Source organism: Paroedura picta, chromosome 1 (assembly GCF_049243985.1).
Source record: "Paroedura picta isolate Pp20150507F chromosome 1, Ppicta_v3.0, whole genome shotgun sequence".
Classification (NCBI taxonomy): domain Eukaryota; kingdom Metazoa; phylum Chordata; class Lepidosauria; order Squamata; family Gekkonidae; genus Paroedura; species Paroedura picta.
The window spans coordinates 95918922-95939517 of record NC_135369.1 but is presented as its reverse complement, the minus strand read 5'-3'; the positions used below and the strand labels follow the sequence as shown (position 1 = coordinate 95939517).

The following is a 20596-nucleotide window of genomic DNA, read 5'->3' as shown; positions in this document are numbered from 1 at the left end:
GTGGCCTTGCCAGTGCCTTCCCCAGTCATTACCATTTTACCCCCAAGCAAGCTGGGTACTCATTTTATCGACCTCGGAAGGATGGAAGGCTGAGTCAACCTTGAGCCGGCTGCTCGGATTGAACTCCCAACCTCATGGGCAGACAGCTTCAGACAGCATTTCTGCCACTTACCACTCTCCGCCACAAGAGGCTCTTGGTACTGCTCAATAAATGTGTGATTAGTGTTGCATTTGTGACTTGGTTTAATTGGGATTCAGTAGATTAGTTCCCCCTGCCTCTGAGTGGCCTCAGTGAGACTCGCATTGTAAAGGAATGAGGGTCTGCATGGTTGTGCCCCAGAAAGAGTAGAGGAAATTTCCTCATGGTATGCAATCTCCTTGGTAACTTGACAGGAGTAGGAGATGGGAAGGAGCAGAAGGAGTTGTTGGGTTGAATAAAAGTGGGTGGTAGAATGAACTCATAGAAGAAGAGCTGCGGGGGGGGGGGGTGTCTTTTTACTACCTGAAGCAGTCTCAAAGCGGCTTCCAATTACCTTCCCTCCCACTCCCCACAACAGACGCCCCGTGAGGTAGATGGGGCTTAGAGAAGTGTAACTGGCCCAAGGTCACCTAGCTGGCTTCATGTGGCGGAGTAGGAGAATCAAACCCGGTTCTCCAGATTAGAGGCCGCAACTCTTAACCACTACACCAAGCTGGCTTTAAATACTTTTTAAGGAGTGGTTCAATCAAGTTGCTACAAATGTCTTCATAAGCAGGGCAGTGGAACAATATACGCTCTCTTGTATCAATTTCGCCACTCCCACAAAAACATTGTCTCAGTGTAAGGGGAATGTTCTTATAGCGACCCTCTACAAGAGCTGAAGGCAAGACAGAGCATCTTGCAAGGGTAAATGCCCTCCTTTTTTTACTTATACCAGTTGAGACAGATAAGTGGCAGGGGCCAGAACATATCTTGTTTTAACTGGGGCCAAAAAACTTGGAGCTTTACTCAGGTCCAGTTGATGTCGTCTTGTATCCGCTGCTTAACTAACGATGCAGCTTGATCATTAGCTAATTTGGATAATAAGTGTATGGAGAAGCCCAGACTTTGGATTTCTCTGTGAACAGCTTTAGTCCAAGAAGATTGGAAGTTGTCATTCAGGGTTAAAAAAAACCTATACAATGTGGGTTATGTATTAATTTCAGCCACATTCCTATTGCTGACCGGCAGATTTTGTCTTGGACCATTAACATTCCTGTTTCCAGGCGCACCATAGAGTTGGTTGCACAGCATGGAAGTTGGAGGAGTGCCAGAAAGAATTTAGACTGGACCCTTTCAAGCTTGATATATCTGATATCGGAGAACCCAAAAATGCACCATAAGTGAGTTGGGCTAGAGATTTAGCAGAGTATAGTTTCAGGGCTGCTGGTATAAGGAATCTGCCCTTTGTTTGATAGAATTTCAGTATGTTATTTCCTGATCTTTGCCCTAGTTCTGATGTATATGAATAATGGATGCTCTTTGCTCCAGAGGCTTGAATATATACACCTAAATATTTAAATTTGGTTACTTGTTCAATTTTGTGCCCATTTAGCATCCATGTTCTAGATTTTGGATGTTTGCCAAATGCCATGGCCTTGGTCTTCTGGTAGTTAATTTCAAGGTGTTCTTTTTCACAATGTTGGGCAACTTTTTTGAGCATTCGCCTAATCACTATGGGGGTTCCACAACACAGATAAATGGTGTCTTATAAGTTATATACTACTATGGTGCCTTTTTCACCAAGGGAGGAGTTTTCTCAGTGGCAGAGAAGCCAGCTTGTAGTATGAATTCCTTTTTGCAAATAAGTCCATATTTGAAAGTTCTTAATTTGTCCTTTTGTGTTTATTTCTTTTTAGGTTTTATGGCAAGCATACAGAGAAACCCTCAATTATCTCAGTATGCATCTCAACAAAGTGGACCTTCCATGTCACCACATCCTTCCCCCGGAGGTCAAATGCATTCTGGAATTGGTAGTTTTCCACAGAGTAATTCAAGTGGTACTTACGGAACTCAGATAAGCCAATATGGGCCACAAGGTAAAATAATGAACATATTAGTGACATGGTTTTAATCGATCTTTAATCAACCTTTTAAAAGGTTGCTTATTTCATAGAAAATTTTGTTCACCAAAAAAGACAGTACGCACACCTTTAATTTTATGTTTAAAGCTTCATTTGTGGATATATTGGGAAATATTGTAACCATTCTTAGCCTTTCATGATTTCTTTTTAATAGTACCTGATTACAGATGTGGTATGTTTTAAGGAGTATTACAGTATTTTTCTGTTAACATTTTTGAGAAAAAACACACATTTGTTATGCTTTTTCCATGCTGGGAGTACAGATCAGTGCCAGTTGTGCACCTCCTTACTATACATTCTGAGCTTGGGACTTGAAGTCTCTGTTAGTTATTAAGTTTGGGATTGGTAGCAGTTGGTACATCCTTGACTCTGGACATAACTTCTGAATAAGTGAAGGCTATTTCCTTGGATCAAACTCATTGGAGAAATCATTAATGCTCAGCATGGTCGGTGGCAAAAGGAAACATGGTCGCCAAAGGATCCGCTGGCTCAACACGATCAAGGCCGATACAGGGATTACCATGGACCAACTGAAAGAGGCGGTCATTGACAGGGACGCATGGCAAAGACTTTCCTATAGGATTGCCAAGAGTCGGGCACGACTGAACGGATGACATCATCATCATTTCCTTAGAAAGAGAGAAAGTGTTCTCCCATATGAAAAATCTGGGGAAAGAAGCAAGTTCCTCAATTCCTCCATCTTTACTATTCTTAGATTTCATTGTACTTATAAAATAGCCCGAGTCTTGGATAAACTTTACCCCATAGGAGTTCTTGTGATCTTTGGTGAGGGAGTACCTCAGAATTTAAAATTCATGTATATTTTAAGTTCCTGTATGAATATTTATATATGGATATCTTCAGGATTCAAGTTTAGCAGGACATTAGAGACTAACAACATTTTGGGGTACAAGCTTTTGAGAGTCAAAGCTCCATCAGCAAAGAGAGCTTTGACTCTCTAAAGGTTATGTCCCCCAAATATTGTTACTGGACTTGAATTGAGCTCTCTTACTGGAGACCAACACAGCTACCCTTTAGAACTATCCTCAAAAGAGTTATTCTAAAAGCATTCCTATGGAGAACTTGTTACATAGCAATTAGGTCCATAAGTAAATATAATATACATAAGAAGTTAAATGACTTTTGGGCCAGTCATATTCTTTCACACTCAGCTGTAGCATTAATTTGTCAAAAGCTTTTGAAGAGGATTAAATAAAGGAAGGTAAGTTGCTTCCTACCAGCTGCAAGTGAGGAATCTGTGGAAGCACTTCTCCACATTGCTCATCATCCCACTGTGACCCTCAGGACTCTAAAGCTGGGTGGCGATTTGCATGGACAAAATGGCAGTTGGCAGTTCTGTTTAAAAGAATAGATGGCGTGCATATTGTGTTACTATCCGTTTTCTTCACTTCTTAGTACTTTTTGTTACTCAACTCTTGCAGTCATAATGGCTGCGGGTCAATACCTTTTGGTCCACAGAAATGTCACCGGAATATAGTTTATCATAAAGTATTCTCATCTCCTTTCTTGGGGGAGCCAGCTGGTAATAAATGATGAGCTGGGTTCATATCTTTAGGTGACAACGACATTGTATATATTCAAGAGCTACCACATTATAAATGTCACCTTAGCTCTTAATGTATGAGTGCCAGATTTTGGCACTGCTGCAGCTGAACCTCTAAAATGTGGCAGATTTTTCTTGTAGAACAATAGCCACAACTACTGCACTTAGGAGACAGGCTTGGCTTAGATCCATGTGGTTATAAAATGATAGCACACTAACCGAGGAAGTGTCTTTTGAAAGAGTTTGCCTTTTTATGTCTGGCACAGATGGCTCAGCTTACTGATAGTTCATTGGCAATTACTGCTTTAGTCTGAAAAAGTATGCTGTTTCTGCATTTATTCACCTGTTTCTACACCATTCTTTATTTTATTTTTAGTCTGGTCTTCCCACCTTTCCATTAAAAGAACTGCAAGAAGATTAACAAACAAAACATAAAATGATAAACAATAAAGTAAAATGACAAAGTAGCACAGCAAAATATGGCAATGGCCATTTTGCCCACTATAAGATTAAAATGGTAAAAGATAAAAATGGTATGAACAATATATAGCCAAATAATCATGTTGACTCTGGATGGATTCCTGCATAGTCTAGAATTATAATAAAAGAGCCACAGATAATTTTACAAAGTGACCAGCTCACCATTCAACTCCCTTTTTTGTGTCATGGCTCATTATATTTTCAGTAACTTTATGGTAATAGAAGAAACAGAGGCTTAAGTTACCAACTGGATGTGTAATAAAACAATTATAAGAGAATTTCACCGTGTGCCAAAACTGTGCACAGGTTTACTGCTCTCACATTCTTGTGTCCACTTACTTTTGCCCAGTCAATCTTGTCCAGTTATGGCAAACAGCTACCACTTTGGTCCAGAATAGATAACTACCTGAAGAAAATATGTGTAATAAATAATTGTAATGCATACTCCACAACAGTAGTCAAATGAAACATAGCCAACATAAAGGGCATTAACTTGTTAATACACACAAGTTTGTAATACCTCTTATGTAAGGGGAGGCAATTGCATCCAGTTTCCACTTCATGCTACAGCTTCTAATGCGTGACATATTGCTTTTGTGGTTCCTTCAGCTCTCAAAAACATTTTAAAAAGGAAGCTGCTATTGAAGGAAAAGGCAAGAGATACCTACTTCTGCAGTCTCTCAGTACACTTTCACTGAGCAAATATATACTTTCTCAGCATCAAGGTAGAGACTGCTTTCTCTTACTCGGAGTATGGATATGGATAACTGGAGTACAAATAAGATAAACTGGAATAAGGATCTGGCTTTGTGTTGATTTACAGCCTATTCTTTGAATGCTAAGAAAGAAGAGGCTTGCATTCTGCAGATGGTCAATGGAAGCACACTCCATCTTGCAACTACTCAAGAATAATTTATAGTACCCATGGGGAAGTTACCAAATGCTTCACTGTATTCGCACTACAAGATGGGTATAACATTTGAAAGCTCTTGCCCCATGTGTGAGCCCAAACACTTATAATGTTTCCACACCAGCTCTAGCAGTCACTAGGATCGTGTGGTTCTGGCATGGAAATGTTATGCTTATTTGGCCAATGCAGAAGGTAAGGGGCTGTTAAAAGTTGAATCTGCCACATTGAGCAGTCCAAAGGGAAGTGCTTTTCAGCAGATTCTGCACGGAAACAGTAATATTTGAATTGGCCCTCAGAGGCTTATTTGAAGAACTATAGCCAGTGATATGGAACCTTCATTTCTACAGTGTTTCTTACTGCAGTTTTATTGACTCATCCTTTGTGAATGTGTATAGCTTTCAAGCTTGTCTGAAATGTTAGTTCTGACTGAATACAGTTTCTAATAAAAGTGTAGTTGATGTTTGCCGAACTTTACTTAGGCACACAGTAAAGTTTCTGAAGCAGTTGCTGCAATTTTTTATTAGCCAAATCCTTTATCTCCCTTGCTTCAGTTGAAACCCACTGATCTTTGTTTCAGCATTTAACTAATTACTTTTTGTTATTAGGTATAATGTATGATATTGGTCGTACGATTGTGGAGGGGAAATGGTATTTTGGGGGGCTGGGTGCATTGAACCCCAAAAATATCAAAAATTCCCAATGTTCCCAAATCCCAATATAAGTATGGTATTTAGATTTGATAAATATTTTTGGCTCTATTATAACCTATGAAGACCACTAAAGTCACTGGTCTCCCATAGGCTATAATAGAGAATCAATCAAGGGGTATCTAGAGCTTTCAGGGGCTGTTTTTCTTGTTGTTGTTGTTGTTTTTAGGAGAGGCACCAGATTTGCAGCATTGCTGCTTGTGCTTCTCTTTAAAAAAAAAACAACAACAACTCTAAATTGGTAAATACTGGCTAGTGGGTCGTTTCTGTGCACCCCCAAAGAAGGTGCCCCAATTTAAACTTTAAAGGAAATGCAGTCCCTTTAATATTTAAATGCCTTTTGCAAGCTGTAGCAAGCTGTAGCATAAGACATTTAAAGGGCTCACAGTTCTTTTAATGTCTTCTCTAAGCTAAGGCCCATTCCGCACAAGGATCAATGTGGCAAATTGCTTACAGAAAGAAATAACGGAATTTAAAATAGTGGAATTCGACGTAACGCATACCTGCCTTTGTAGTGGAATCCAGTTGCGTTTCAATTGTTTCCCACAGGTTTCCGGTCTTGCCAAAAATCGCTAGAAAGGAAGCGATTTTTACCGTGCTTTGTCCCGCCCCTGGCCATCAATCAAACGAGCAGCCAATGGGCGGTTGTTACCATGCTCCAGAAGTGCCCCTTTCCCTTTAAGAACAGGTTTAAAAGAAAAAGAAAAACACGTTGCAATGAATATGCCTTGATTCCTTGCTTCCTCCTAACGTAGAGACCCATCTAGCTGGCAGCTGGAGTGTGAGCTGCCAATTCATCGTTGCCACGCTCCCCCAAGTGAAACCCCCCCCCCCTCGTGCACGGGCGCGATTTTCGGCCGAAAATAAAGGGAACTTGCAAACGAGACTGTGTTGTGCTCGGTGACTTGAGGGGAGCTTTAAAGCAGCTCTGTGGAGGGACTGCAGCTGGAGAAGCCTCGCTGAGTGAATGAAGGCTTGCCAGCTCGTTGCTCTCCGCTCACTCCAAGAAAATAAATGGCGATCGCTTCACCAGAAGTTCAGAGGAGAGAGCCAGGGGGAAGGACTTTGCTGAAACCGCAACAATGGTAGTGCACAGAACTTTTTCGAAACTGTTGCAGATTGTTTGCAAGAGTGTAGCACTTTCCAGAGGGTGAATCCACTTTTGGGGATTTCCCCGGAAGCGCTACAAAGAAGCACTTTTTGCGGGTCTGTTTCAGGAGTGTGGCAGATTGTGTGCGACGTCGTGCATAACTGCAAATTAGTAGCGTTTACAATTTGCCACACCTGCTACATTTAACTTGTGCGGAATGGGCCAAAAAGTTCACTCTGAAGGCATTTAAAGCAATTGAGAGTTCTTCAAATGTACTTCAACTGTAGCTATCTAGCAGTCTCAATGGCAGAGGACAGTGGCAGAGGACAGGAAGGCCTGGAGGATCATTGTCCATGGGGTTGCGATAGGTCGTACATGACTTCGCACATAACAACAACAACAAAGCAGTCTCAAACAGTTCAGATAGCAAAAAAATATTCTGCAGAATTAATATCTTTCAGATTAGTTGAATGCAACCCCCTAACTGATTAGCTGAATGCAACCCCCTAACTGAGAGCCAGTTTGGTGTAGTGGTTAGGAGTGCCGACTTCTAATCTGGCATGCCAGGTTCGATTCTGCGCTCCCCCACATGCAGCCAGCTGGGTGACCTTGGGCTCGCTGCGGCACTGATAAAACTGTTCTGACCGAGCAGTGATATCAGGGCTCTCTCAGCCTCACCCACCCCACAGGGTGTCTGTTATGGGAAAGGAATGGGAAGGCGACTAAGCCACTTTGAGCCTCCTTCGGGTAGGGAAAAGCGGCATATAAGAACCAACTCTTCTTCTTCTACGTTCCTTTTAAGTTTTTTATCTGGTCTCCTCCCCCTTTCTCTTGTATGAAAATGTTTTATAGTTAGATATAAGATTTTTTAAATTTCTTAGTCAGAACAGGAAGGAATTCAGAATCTGTCATCAAAATGCCTTTTAAAAATTGTTATCCATTGACTTACAAGCCCTTTTGACTGAGTCTCTGCGTACTGAATTATTTTCTATACTGGATAGTTACATTTAACGGGTTGTACGTTCAATGGAAATTATGCATTGAACAAAATTGTATTTGTTGAATGATATTAGTGTTTAGGCAGATTATGGTATTCCTAAAATATTGTTTGTCTGGCATACCAAAAAATAGGGCTGAATATGCAGTCTGTGAAAGGAAATGTAGACTCCTTATGCCCCACTTCAACAAACTTAGCCCCAGTTGCCTAAAGTCCAGCCAGAATAGATTTGAAATGGAATAGGTAATGTCATCTCTTGCTTCTGCTTCAGTTCCTGCCATGCTATAAATAGGGGTGAAGTATCAAGTGTTTTTATTTGTGAAAGATAATATCCCAGGAAATGAAATAACTTATGCATACTGTATTGTGGGAATACCTGGACAAAATTTCTGCTTGTGCTTTCCAGCTGTTGTACTATTGCTCCCACACACATATATGCACATTATATATTAGATTATAGTTTGAATGGTGCCATGAGCATCCTTTCTGTTAGCTCCTGGATCTATGTACCCATTGCAGGAAAGGCACTTTTGCCACCATTCATATATTGAACAAAATCATAGTTTTCCCCCATTTGGCCTTAAGGAGACGAATGATAAAATAGGTGCAGAATCAGGCAGTCTAGAACATTGCGTTGTCTCCTTTATCATGTCTAAAACATATTCCTGAGTTCTACCAAGTCCAATTCTAACATCCAAATGAAATCTTAATACTTGTAAAGGACTGTGAAAATACTTGTAAAGGACTGTGAAAATTATTTTATTTATTCATTTATTAAAACATTTATATCCTGTCTTTCCTTGTGGTTTAAGGTGTCTTATATAGGTTGAGCACTAGAACCCTTCTTTAAATCTAGGAGCAGTCTGTGGATATTTTGGTAATTTAAAAAAAAATTAAATCCTTTAAGTTCTGTTCCTTCATAGAATTTTAAGCCAAGACAGTAGTAATTTTAGTATAACATTAGGATTATTATTTTCTCCTTATTTTAGAAGTCCTTTTACAGTATCTGATGTGGACATAAGAACAAGTAATCACTGAATGCTGCTAGTTCTTCTGCCTCTTCACCAATTAATCTATGTCTCTGCCTCACTTTTCACCTGTCCACTGCTACACTTATTATTATTATTATTATTATTATTATTATTATTATTATTATTATTATTTAATTTATATCCCACCTCCCCCTGGAGGATCGAGGCGGGTCACATAAAAACCAATCTCCGAAAACAATAAAAGCACAATAAAACATAATACTATTAATACAAAAGTTAAGAAGAAGAAGAAGAAGAGTTGGTTCTTATATGCCGCTTTTCCCTACCCGAAGGAGGCTCAAAGCGGCTTACAGTCGCCTTTCCATTCCTCTCCCCACAACAGACACCCTGTGGGGTGGGTGAGGCTGAGAGAGCCCTGATATCACTGCCCGGTCAGAACAGTTTTATCAGTGCCGTGGCGAGCCCAAGGTCACCCAGCTGGCTGCATGTGGGGGAGCGCAGAATAGAACCTGGCATGCCAGATTAGAAGTCCGCACTCCTAACCACTACACCAAACTGGCTCTCTTAAGACAAGAATGGTGGCAAAATTCAATATAACTAACCCAATTCCACATCCACTAAGAAGGGAAAGGGAGGGAGCAGATGACAGACGCAACCGTCACATTTGTGAATTAAATAATTCAAATTGGTAGAAAATTTTATTTGGTTTGTAAAATATTTTTTCGAAAAGTTGTAAAGACTTTAAATGAGGCAGACCAAGCAACAATAAGCTCCCAATATGTGCTGTATACGATGTTAGATTTTTTATTCACCATAGTGATTCCCATCTATTTTGAAACTGTTCAGGTTTCAAAAATACTTTCTTCATAGTAAAACCTTAAGTATTCAAGCTGAGTGAATGGACTGGATTTTAATGCTAAACAAACACATATAATTAACATAACAAACATAATATCCCTTTCCTTGTTGAGTTCTACAGTTCTTCCGATAGAATTAAAAAGGTCTATGTAATGAGTTTCTGGCTATTAGGCAAGAAAGGGAACTATGAAAACGCTAACTTGCACAGTGCTAAATAAAATAAATATTCCTATCATTAACTATTATTAGTGTCATGTAGTAAACATTGCACCAGATATGAAGCATAACTTTCTACCATATCGTACAAAGGATGGATGACTATGTGCCTTGGCCAACATACTACTGAATAAATGACAGAGTGTGGAGGCAAATATTTTTACTGTGCTGTTAGTAAAAATATTGATGTGTCCCAGTGGTAAGCATGTACGCAAAGGCTAGTTTGTGTACTATTGCAATTACATTTTTTTCATTCATTAACAGCATCCAGCATTTTAAATATCAAATGTATGAGTATAAATGCTTTTCTTATTTTAATTTCTGAAAAGAAACTCCTCATTAGCAAATTAGCTGTGCTTGCAGACTGCCATTTTATGGTTGAATGCTATTGGTTCATTAGGAGTGTCTTACCTGTGATCAATATGGAAGCCCTTTGTAGAATTTATATCACTTTTAAATGCTTTGTTGCTATTAATAATAGTGATATGATTCATCTGATAATTATCCAAAACTGACACCGTATAAAACATATATGAAACAACCTATCCAAATAGATTTACAGTCTTGATTTATAACATTCAGTATTAAATATGTTTGATTTTTTGTCAGACAGACTTATGTAAAGAAGCAAATGTCAATTGTAATCCTTCTGACCTGCGGTGAGGTCAGTAGGTTTAAGAGGGTATAGCTCTGTTTAGGATTGCACTGTTAATTCTGCTAACTTTTATGAACAAAGAGACCAGTCACTTGAACATAGGTACAAAAAAGCCCTCCAGATTTTCCTCTTTGAAGCTTAAGTATTCAAGTCTTTGGTAGAGGACATTAATATGTCCATTATCTTCCATGACTTTATTCATCTAGTCTAATTCCTGTTATCCAGTTTACTAGAGACTTCAGTTACTTTCTTCTTTCTATGAGGTTGCAAAGTTCCTGGGTTCCATGCTAATTTATGGAAATGAACTGGAATCTGAATCCATTTGCTGAAGAGAAGAGGGGCTGCCTGCAAGTGTCCAAAAGCTGCTGTGCTAACCTGTACCCAGTTGAAGAATGTAGGCTCTTGCACTTGACTGCCTGATATGTCCAGCTGATGGGGGCTGGCTCAGCATCTGCTGCCTTCATTGTATCTAATGCTGCACCCATCTGTTTACTGTCAAAGCCATTGCCAAAAAATTACTAATCTATTAGAGAAACATGAAAATACGTTTGTACTTCTCATTCCTGTTTTTTCCCCCTGTCATTCATTCATTCATTCATTCATTCATTCATTCATTCATTCATTCATTTATTGAGGTACTGAGGGGAAATATTTATCTTTATTCTGAAAGGTTACCACACTCTTGTCCCCCAACCCATTTTAACGAAGCCACTTTTACAGCAAAAATACACCCTCAATATGTGTTTAGTGCTTATTTTACTGGTTTCTTGTGTACCCCCACAAGCAAAAATAAGAGTAACAAGCTCCTTAACATCCCTGGTCATGAGATATTCCAAGTGCTTTTTTAAGTACTGCTTGTTGATTGATGATTGATTCTGCAGTGGGCTATGATTTGATTCAGATGGGAGGGTGTTGTGTCTCAGGGAAATAAATATGTGTGCATTGAAACAGACTTTCTTGCCTGAAGGCAGAAGGTGTTTGAGACAGCACTTTTGATGTTTACTGTGAGTCAATAGCTTGTTTAATAATAATACACTACCTTTGTGCTTTAACAGCTAGGGGAGATCATCTGTCTTACCTATAGAAACTAACTGCAATTTCTCATAATATATTTGAAAGGTGTAGTTACAATCTCAAAAACTATAATCATATCTGAAGATCCATTGTGAATATCTCTGAACCTTGAACACAAGATCCCTATTAATACTCAAAAGGGTTCAAATGGTTGCCAAAGAGAAGAATTATTTGTCTTGTGTTAGCCTGAATTACTTGAAATTAACAGTAATATGCTGCCTAAGGCTCGTGAGCTGTACCACATAGCCTCCTAACCCACAAAGATCTTCACTGTTTCTGTGTAATGATAGCTGGTGGGTTTTTCCAGGCAGGGAAATTTTCTAGGTCAGGTACAGCAAGCATGTATGATATATGAGGATATTCATGCTTAATGTAGAGTACGAGATAAAATTGCAGGTAATACCATATAAGTAATACCTGACGCTTGCAAATACAAGGCAAACAATGAAGCTATACAATATCACAAAAGAATTTGATTGTGGCCACAGAGTTTGAAATAGAAGAATGCTGTTTGGAAGTGGAGTGTGTATAACAAGTTCTATCAAGGAATTATTTATCTGCCATATTGGAATCATTGATTACCTGTGGCGGTGTTACCTGTGGCTGGGATGCAGTGGAACATGAAGTGGAGGATAACAAGATGTTAGCTTTAGAATTCTGAAGACTTCTATTTGTGTTTAATCATGTTGCAGAACTCCTGTGTGTCAACCACACATATGTCCTTGGTTTTTAAATAAGTGTATAGTATTGCTTGATTTCCTCTGAAAGTAATATATCTTCACTGGAATCACTTATTTAAAAGTATATGTAGCAGTGGGAATTGTAGCTACACCATAATGCTTCCGGAGTATGACCTAATTATGGCAGCATTCTGGCAATGCCAAAATAAATCACATTTTTAATAAATAGAAGGGGAATGGGATGATGCCCATTTCTTACCTTAAGATATGTAGTATGACAGTGAAGGGAAATTTCTGTAGGAAAACCCTTTTCAAACAGTACAAAAGCAAAAAACAGTTACCACCGCAATCTATATTTCATTACATCCATTCTAGCTAGATACTCTTTTCTTCTTCCCTTTTTTATGTTTGTTTTTGTTACTTACGTAGAACTTTTTTATATACTCTTACCCAAGGAGCTCAGGATAGCATACATTTTACCCTGATAGCCCTGTGAAGATGGTTAGACTGAGAAAAAGCAACTGGCCTAAGGTAGCAGCACGTATCACAGAAGACCTGGGATTATGGTTTGCACCCAAACCTAGTCCAAAACTTTAGCAGTTACACAATGCTGCTGCTTTCTCTCTGATGATTGTTTTGCTTAACTCATAATTTTAGACAGGGTCCTGGTGTTGCAGAATGAATAGACATCTATAGTTACCATGTCTGTCCTACTTTTCTTCATACCTCTAGCCTTCAGATATCACTGCTAGTAAGATAAATGCATCACTTTGCCTTGGCTGGATCTGGAGAACACATATACTCACTAAATACTGGATAAAACAATGGGGTATCCCTGCTCACATCTTGCATAGCTTTAATAACTTCTTTGCACAACAGATTTTCCAGCAGACTGTTTCAGTGAATCAAAAGTAGTAACTTCATTTTCCTCTGTTATATTGTTTTGTTTAGGAAACTACTCCAGGCAGCCAACGTACTCTGGAGTGACCAACACAAGTTACAGTGGCCCAGGACCTGGTATGGGTATAAATGCCAACAACCAGATGCATGGACAGGGACCAGGCCAACCTTGTGGTACCATGCCCCTGGGAAGAATACCGTCCGCTGGGATACAGAGCAGACCGTTTCCTGGAAACATGAGCAGTATGACCCCCAGTTCTCCAGGCATATCTCAGCAGGGAGGCCCAGGGATGGGACCACCCATGCCAACTGTGAACCGTAAGGCACAGGAGGCAGCTGCAGCAGTGATGCAGGCTGCTGCAAACTCCGCCCAGAGCAGGTATGCTTCCAGGAGAAAGGATCTGAAACAATTGAAAATGTATTTGACATACTTGAGATGGTTGTGGTGTAACTGAAAGAAGAAATTAGAATGATACTGGTGGGTTTTTACCATTTCAACCTTGTATTTAACTAGAAATATGAATATTTACAGCAGTAAGTGTCATAATTTTGTGATGACACGTCCAAATTTTACCCCCTGCAATTATGAAAGGATATGGCAAAAAGGGGAGTGGGGGAAGTGGGATGGGGAGAGAGCAGCTTTAACAGAATCATTGTTGTCTCCTGAGCATTTGAAGCTTCCAGATTACATTTCATTATTCCTTGGGGTCATGAATACAAGCATTTAAATTAACCAGAATATCTGATTTATAACTCGAATAGCAAAGCTGGGATTAAAGTTTAATTATGAATCCATAGTCCTGTGGTTATTGTAATCCAGTTAGCTTCCCACTGAATAATTTAAAAAATTACTCATCGGCATAATCACCCATAAACTACTTACTTTAATAAATTTTCCATGTCCCTTTGCTGTCTACTGGATTAAGCCAGAATACCAAGGTATTGAATGTCTACAGTTCAGAAGACCTATGAAAATAATATCTTCTGTGCTATACACACAGCACATTCATTTTCTGTAGGAATCTGTCCATCTACCCTACATCATCCTATTACTCCACTGAGCAAAGTTTATTCATTTATGAATTTATTAACAGCTCAAACGTGAATTCTTCCTCCAGTGTAAGGAGATTTCTTCCAACTTAAGCAGTGCTTCCTCTGGAGGAAGAGCCACTTCAGGCGGAAAATGGCTACTTGGAGGATAGTTCATTTTAGCAGTTATAACTAATTATGCATATGTAACTTTAAAATGTAATTTTTAATTCTAGAAATGTGAGAAATTCTATCACTGTCAGAAAACAAATAAATAGTACTGGAGTGCTAAATCTTGGTTACCTTCAAGTTTGTACACTGAAGAATAAGGCACACATAATTTAAATGTGTTCTCTTAAAATGATAAATTCCAGTTGCCTTTCAAAAAAACAAATCTTGGCTCATGTGGAGATTATCAGCTCTATGTATTTTACTTTGAATAAGTAATAACTTACAAAAGTGCAAATGGGTATCGGAAAAATGTTATAATTGAAAAGTTAATTGACAGTATATGGTTGTGATTCACATGATGATTTTAAAAACTAAATAATTGATTCCTTTTCACCCCAGATCTTCCTCTCAAACCTTACTTTTCAATTTTTAGCTTTCTATTGTAACAAAATACATTTTAAGCCTTTTTCATTATATAGTATCCCCTTTAGTAATATAACATCTGTAGGACAACTGTGCAATAATTAGACTTTACAGCAAAAGGAACAAGTAAATGCAGCGGACTTGCCATCAAGCCCTTTGTTTTTGGAAGTCTGGAAGCACAGCACTTTTCTTTTTGATTTCTTAAATAAAATGAAAAGCTACTTGCTCAACACTAAGACTCATTCCTGCTTTTCTGTGGAAGGATATTAGCTGACAGATAGTTCATGCTCATGGTCCAGTACAAATCCAAAGAAGCTGTTCTTTTGTTCTGCTTTAGGCCACCATACATTAGGTCGCCTGCTTATCCCAGCCAGTCTGGGGCTGGCGGACGCCCCATGTTTTCTTCACAGCACCCCAACTATGGCAACACTCAGGCTCCCATGATGCACCAGCCTGACCAGTACGGGTAGGTAGCCACATAAACTGGACTTGCTGTGGGATATTGACATTTTTTAAAATAAATGTTACATGCCCTTTAGCTACTAAAAGTGCCCCAAATCCAGTAAAATACTTGCATCTGAGAAGCAATTTTCTTTTTCTTTTTACTAACTAAGGAAATTCGATTTTTTTTTAATCTGCATGTCACCCGTACTGCATGGCTTGTGGCATGGCTCCATTTCCTTCATGCCTGAGAGGGAAATGAGAATCTTCATCAGCTGGAAATGAGTTAAATATCTTGTCTTTTTTTCTGCATCATTACTTGTTCTTCGTCCATTTTTTGTCATTGTTGTCTGGGTATCATAAAACACTGATACTTACATTGTGTTGTTACCACAACATCAAGCCTCTCCCGCAGAACATAACACTCAATTTTTAACAAAAGACTGTGATGGCAAAAACTGTCTCAGGAGTTAGTAATGGGACTCACAAAAAGTTCCATTATATCAAAGTTTAGACAATGTGTTTGAAATGGGAGAGGTATACTTGCTAATCCCCTACCAAGGCAAATAAGTGAATGTGGGACTTAAAATATTTATTATGATTTAACTGCAGTTTTTTTCCCCAGTTAGCCTTCATTTTATCCTGTAATTGCCCAATCCATTTTCAAAATAGATTGTGTATGTGTGCACGTGTGCAAATGTGCATGTGTGTGTGTGAAAACTACAGATTGTTTAGTTTTGAAATTTTCAATTCTGTTTCAGTATAGCAGAATTCCCTGCATAGTAAGGCCCAATATTGTCCAACTGGGAAACCTAAGAACACAGGTATTATCTTAGGATATATGAGACTTGCTGTTGCTAACATGGTATGTTGAAAAATCAAGAAAAACTATTGGAGTTTTAAATTGTAGGAACTAGCAGTTGCTGTTGCCTGTCTTATCATGCCTTCCTGAGGAGAATTACACCCTTCTGAGCACACTGAAATCAATAGACTTAAAAGGGTATAACTGTGTTTAGAATGTCACTGGTAAAGGTTCTGAACATTTAAGTAATATCTCAGTCAGCCTTGGTTGGGACTTGAAAAGAAAACAGAGAAAATAATCCAGTAATGACTCACATTCTATGGAAATGGATGAGTGGTGAACTTGCATGAGCAGAGTTTTGTTGTTTTATTTTTATATATACAAATATAAATGGTGTTTATGTTTGTAAAGTCAAATTGTAAATCACTAACATGATACTAGTGTGAGGAGTCTGAGTTTATCTTTTGCTAATCCACAGGAGCCTCTCTTACCAACTCAGGAGTCCTATTTAGGCACAGAAAGCTACTTTAGCCTTGCCTTGCCAAATCACATTAAGCATCTGTGGAAAATGAATTTAAATGGCATGCATCAGAGCAAATGCACTTCTACTGAGGCAGAAAATCAATGCAAGCTAACCAGAACTTGGGCGATCAAGAGCTGAGATTTCAGTCAGTTATATCAACCTATATTTAGTGCAGAATGCCACTCCTCTAAAAAAAAAAAAAGGTTTTACATTTTTAAAAAGTTATTCAACTGTCAGTACAGAGGATGTATTAGCATTAAGTTCAGCTTGATGGCCTGTGCTACTGTGCCATTTTTATTTCTAGACTAGACAGAATGTTGAAAAACTGAAATCTAATTTTGCAAGCACATGTCTGTTTCCCAAAGGGACAGAGTAGTTTCTCAGGACCAAACACCAGCCAGGGATTCAGATCTTTCACTTGCAGGAGCATTTTCTGTACTTAACTTAATTTAAGTCTAAGATCAGAGGAGACCATGCCAAAGAACAGTTTGCTGTTAATAAAATTGCTTGCAATTTTATAATTCTTTGGCAAATATTTTGAATGGTAGCAGATTTTTGCTTTTAATAAACAGAGTGCTAGAATATACTTATAATAAGATCAGCACTTTAACTTCTGTAGAGGCAAGCCAGTTAAAAGGCTTGCCTATCTTTTGAGTGCTTTGGACAGTGCCAAAGAGTAATTCCATTCCCAGGAAGCAGCAAATAACCTTGAAAAGGCAAGAGTTAAATTGCTTTCCTTTTTTTCCTCACCAAGACTTTTAGAAACTGTATATTATGGATAAGGAGAATATGCTCACATGTGACAAATCTCTGCAATTACCATGGAAGGATACAGTGAGTGCACTATAAAAATGAAGAATGGCAATAACAAGGGAGCTTTAGACTGACTCAACTGGTTGGATATGAAGAACTAATAAAGGCAACAAATAAACTTGGGATTAAAGTTTTAAGGGGTTTCCAATTTGGAATGTCCCTTGATGGTTGCCCAAGTTGACACAAATGGACCCTCACAAGCATTGCTGAGCAAACTCATTGTAGTTTTTATCACTTCTAAAAGAAGCAGATTTAGTGATCTGGATTCTATAAAGGTCTTTAAGCATATCTCATTTTTTGTCCACATCCTACCAAGGGGATGTTCATTGAAAAGGAAGGAAGCTATAACCTGCAGGCACAGATTGCCCCAGTCTATCCTAGGTCAAATGAATGAGTAGAAAGGCACCTTAGTTGTCTTTCTCTGTGCTGGTTTAGGATTTAGGATTTAGGAACCAATTTAAGCCAGGAAGAAAAGAAAGAGAACTTAGAAAAAAAAACCCTACCGGGGGGGGGGGGGGGGGCTAAAAGGAAAATTCATGCATTCAGATTCACAGAATTGAAATTTACCCGTTTGAGTGTAGGGAGAAGGCTGAAAAGAAGAAGGTCATATTGCTTCTAGCCCAAACTGCCCAAAAGTATGTTATGTAGTATCTATTACATCAGAAGTTCATTTGATAAATTTTTCGTGTTTTCTTATTCCTTTCTTCACTGACAGGCAACTTCAGGGGAAATCAGTTAGCAAAATGTATTATATGACATGGTTCTCTGATTCAGAGAGATTTGTAAAAGGAATTTTTTACCATTCAATGCTATCATGAAAGTGATTCAGACAATATCTGTATATTTATTTTATTTTTAAAATGTTTATATCCTGCATTATTTATTTATCAAAACAACAACAAATTACTAGAGCATAAAACATACAAAAAATCACAGTCCATCAATGACATAAAAACAACACAGCCAGTTCTCCAAACCATCTGTCCTCCAAACCACCCCAAACCTGCTTGCAAGGAAGGGCTGTATAAAAGCCATATTATAAATAAATAAATCCCATTTGAAATAAAGCCATTTTATACACCTCCTTGCCTGCAGGAAGTGAAGGTGTCATTTGCACCCACTCTGGCCAGCAACTCTAAAAGACTGGACCTAACACAAAAAAGCTCACAACCTGTCTTGTTGCCAAATAGACAACTGGAGCTAACACAAAAAACCTCATAACCTGTCTGTTGCCAAATAGACAATCTTGACAGAGGCTACCTGCTGGAGCATGGGAGTACGCAGAGAAATGTGGTTTGAGACATATGAGGGCCCTCAGCTTTAGAAGTAATTACTTCCACTTTGAATTTGGCCTGGAAGCAAATAGGTAAGCAGTGCAGTTGATGGAGTGCTGGAATATTATTTCAAACAGCTGACCCCAAACAGGAGTATTGCCATTGAATGAATCTCTTTCCAGCACACAGTCACATATCAGTTCCCTCTCATCTTTTGCCCTCAGAGCAAGCTGCTGCTTTGGGTCTAGCTGTCTATTGAGGATTTTTCAATCCTTCACTCTCTTGTTACTTTTACATCATCACTTATAGAACCTTATATTTTTAGTGTTGTCCATCACACTAGATGAGTCAGCCCAGTTGTTGCTAGAGTCTAGCTGTTAGAAACACAGCTTACCAATTTTAAAATAACTTCATTGACTGCTGGTTTTGAGTTCAAAATGAATATGATAACAAAAGAACCTACCCTAGGCTATAATTAACATTTAAACAATTTAACAATAAATACAATTCTTTCATTCGTCATAAAACAACCAAAACGGCCTCCAGATTGGAACCGTTTTCAAAGTGGCATTTTCATCAGTGGTTGTTTTTCCAACTTAGTATTTGCAGGTGATCTAGTCCTTCAAGCTGCTGGTTATGTCCTTTAATTCTTCAAGGTTCAGCACCCAGTTCATCTGAATTATCATCTTGTATGTCCCCATGCACCAACTAAAGTCTTCAGACTGCCCCTTATACTCATTAAAAGATACTCACCTGGCATCACTGATGACCCATGCTTCTTCTGTGGTTACTTTCAGTTTATGAAACAGGAGAACCCAGGAAGGGAGCCATTCTTCAGAATTTTTAGGATAATCTATGAAACTGCTTTATTCTCCAGACTTTTAAAGGTTGCATAGGTTGCAAACATTTTAATGCATTTTACTGAATGCCAATATTATTATTAGTTGAGGGGTATTGTTGCATGATGTTTTAATTGTATATTTATTTTAAACCATTGTGAGCCAGGAGAAAAGGTGAAATATAAATGTTTTAATTAACTTAAATCTATAATTCCAAGGTGGGTAACAACACAGTTAAGACATCTAACATTAAAGCATCATAAATGTAATAGCAGTAGTGCAACCCTGAAGTTACTGTAACATAGGTTAACATGGCTAGGTCACCTGAATCCAAAAAGGAGATAATTTATGGACTAGGTACAGCTGGGGGGAAAAGCATTCCAAGCTGCTATACAGAACTCTTTTCTAAAAGAAGAGCAGGATCTAATAGAATTCCTTAATTTTTCCCAGAATCTAAGAAATAGCACCACCCTGCTCTTGTCTAGATTCCATTTTACTTTACCTTTTCTCAGTCACTTTACTGCAGCTACCAGGCAGCAGCCAAGAACAGAGGCAGATGCATATTTAAAGAGATATACAGCTTGGTGTTATCAGCATACTGATAACATCCAACTTCAAAGCTACAAACTGTCTCAATTAAAAGTGTAACACCAGTAGTTAATGAACAGGGACAACACTAAGACCTGTGTATTGCCCCTAAGACAAGTCCCAGGCCACAGAGTCCCTCATCAACAATGATCAGATCCAATAAAAAATACTAAAGTATTTCAGTCTTCTTATTTTATAGATGCTTTTTTAACAGAAACACCCTGCCACACCAATAAAGAGGTATTATCCATACCCATATGTAAACAAAACTAGAAACGCTTTTCTGTCCCAAAATCAGGCTGGGAACCAGTTTAAAAGGGTCAAGGGCAGATGTGGCATCCAAGAAACCCTGGAGTTGTTCAGCTGCCACTCTGTCCATCACCGTTCTTAAAACTTTGTTAAAAAACAGACAGTAATTGGGCAGAGACAGCTTGTTCAGCAATTTCCTCTTTAAGGGGCTGTAGAAA

General features: G+C 38.6%; 1 protein-coding gene across 7 annotated transcripts in view; it reads left to right on the top strand.

Moving 5' to 3' along the window:
• The window catches only part of ARID1B (AT-rich interaction domain 1B), a 488774-nt gene that overhangs the window by 382855 nt on the left and 85323 nt on the right, over positions 1 to 20596 (top strand). For 3 of the 7 annotated variants that reach the window (XM_077348882.1, XM_077348898.1, XM_077348871.1), the window contains 3 exons: positions 1879 to 2058; positions 13278 to 13605; positions 15187 to 15315. In XM_077348882.1, coding sequence (XP_077204997.1) covers positions 1879 to 2058; positions 13278 to 13605; positions 15187 to 15315 — 637 coding nt within the window. Of the gene's footprint in view, positions 1 to 1878; positions 2060 to 13277; positions 13606 to 15186; positions 15316 to 20596 lie in introns of those variants that run through there. The other 4 variants (XM_077348907.1, XM_077348891.1, XR_013233491.1 and 1 more) reach the window with 3 other exon arrangements.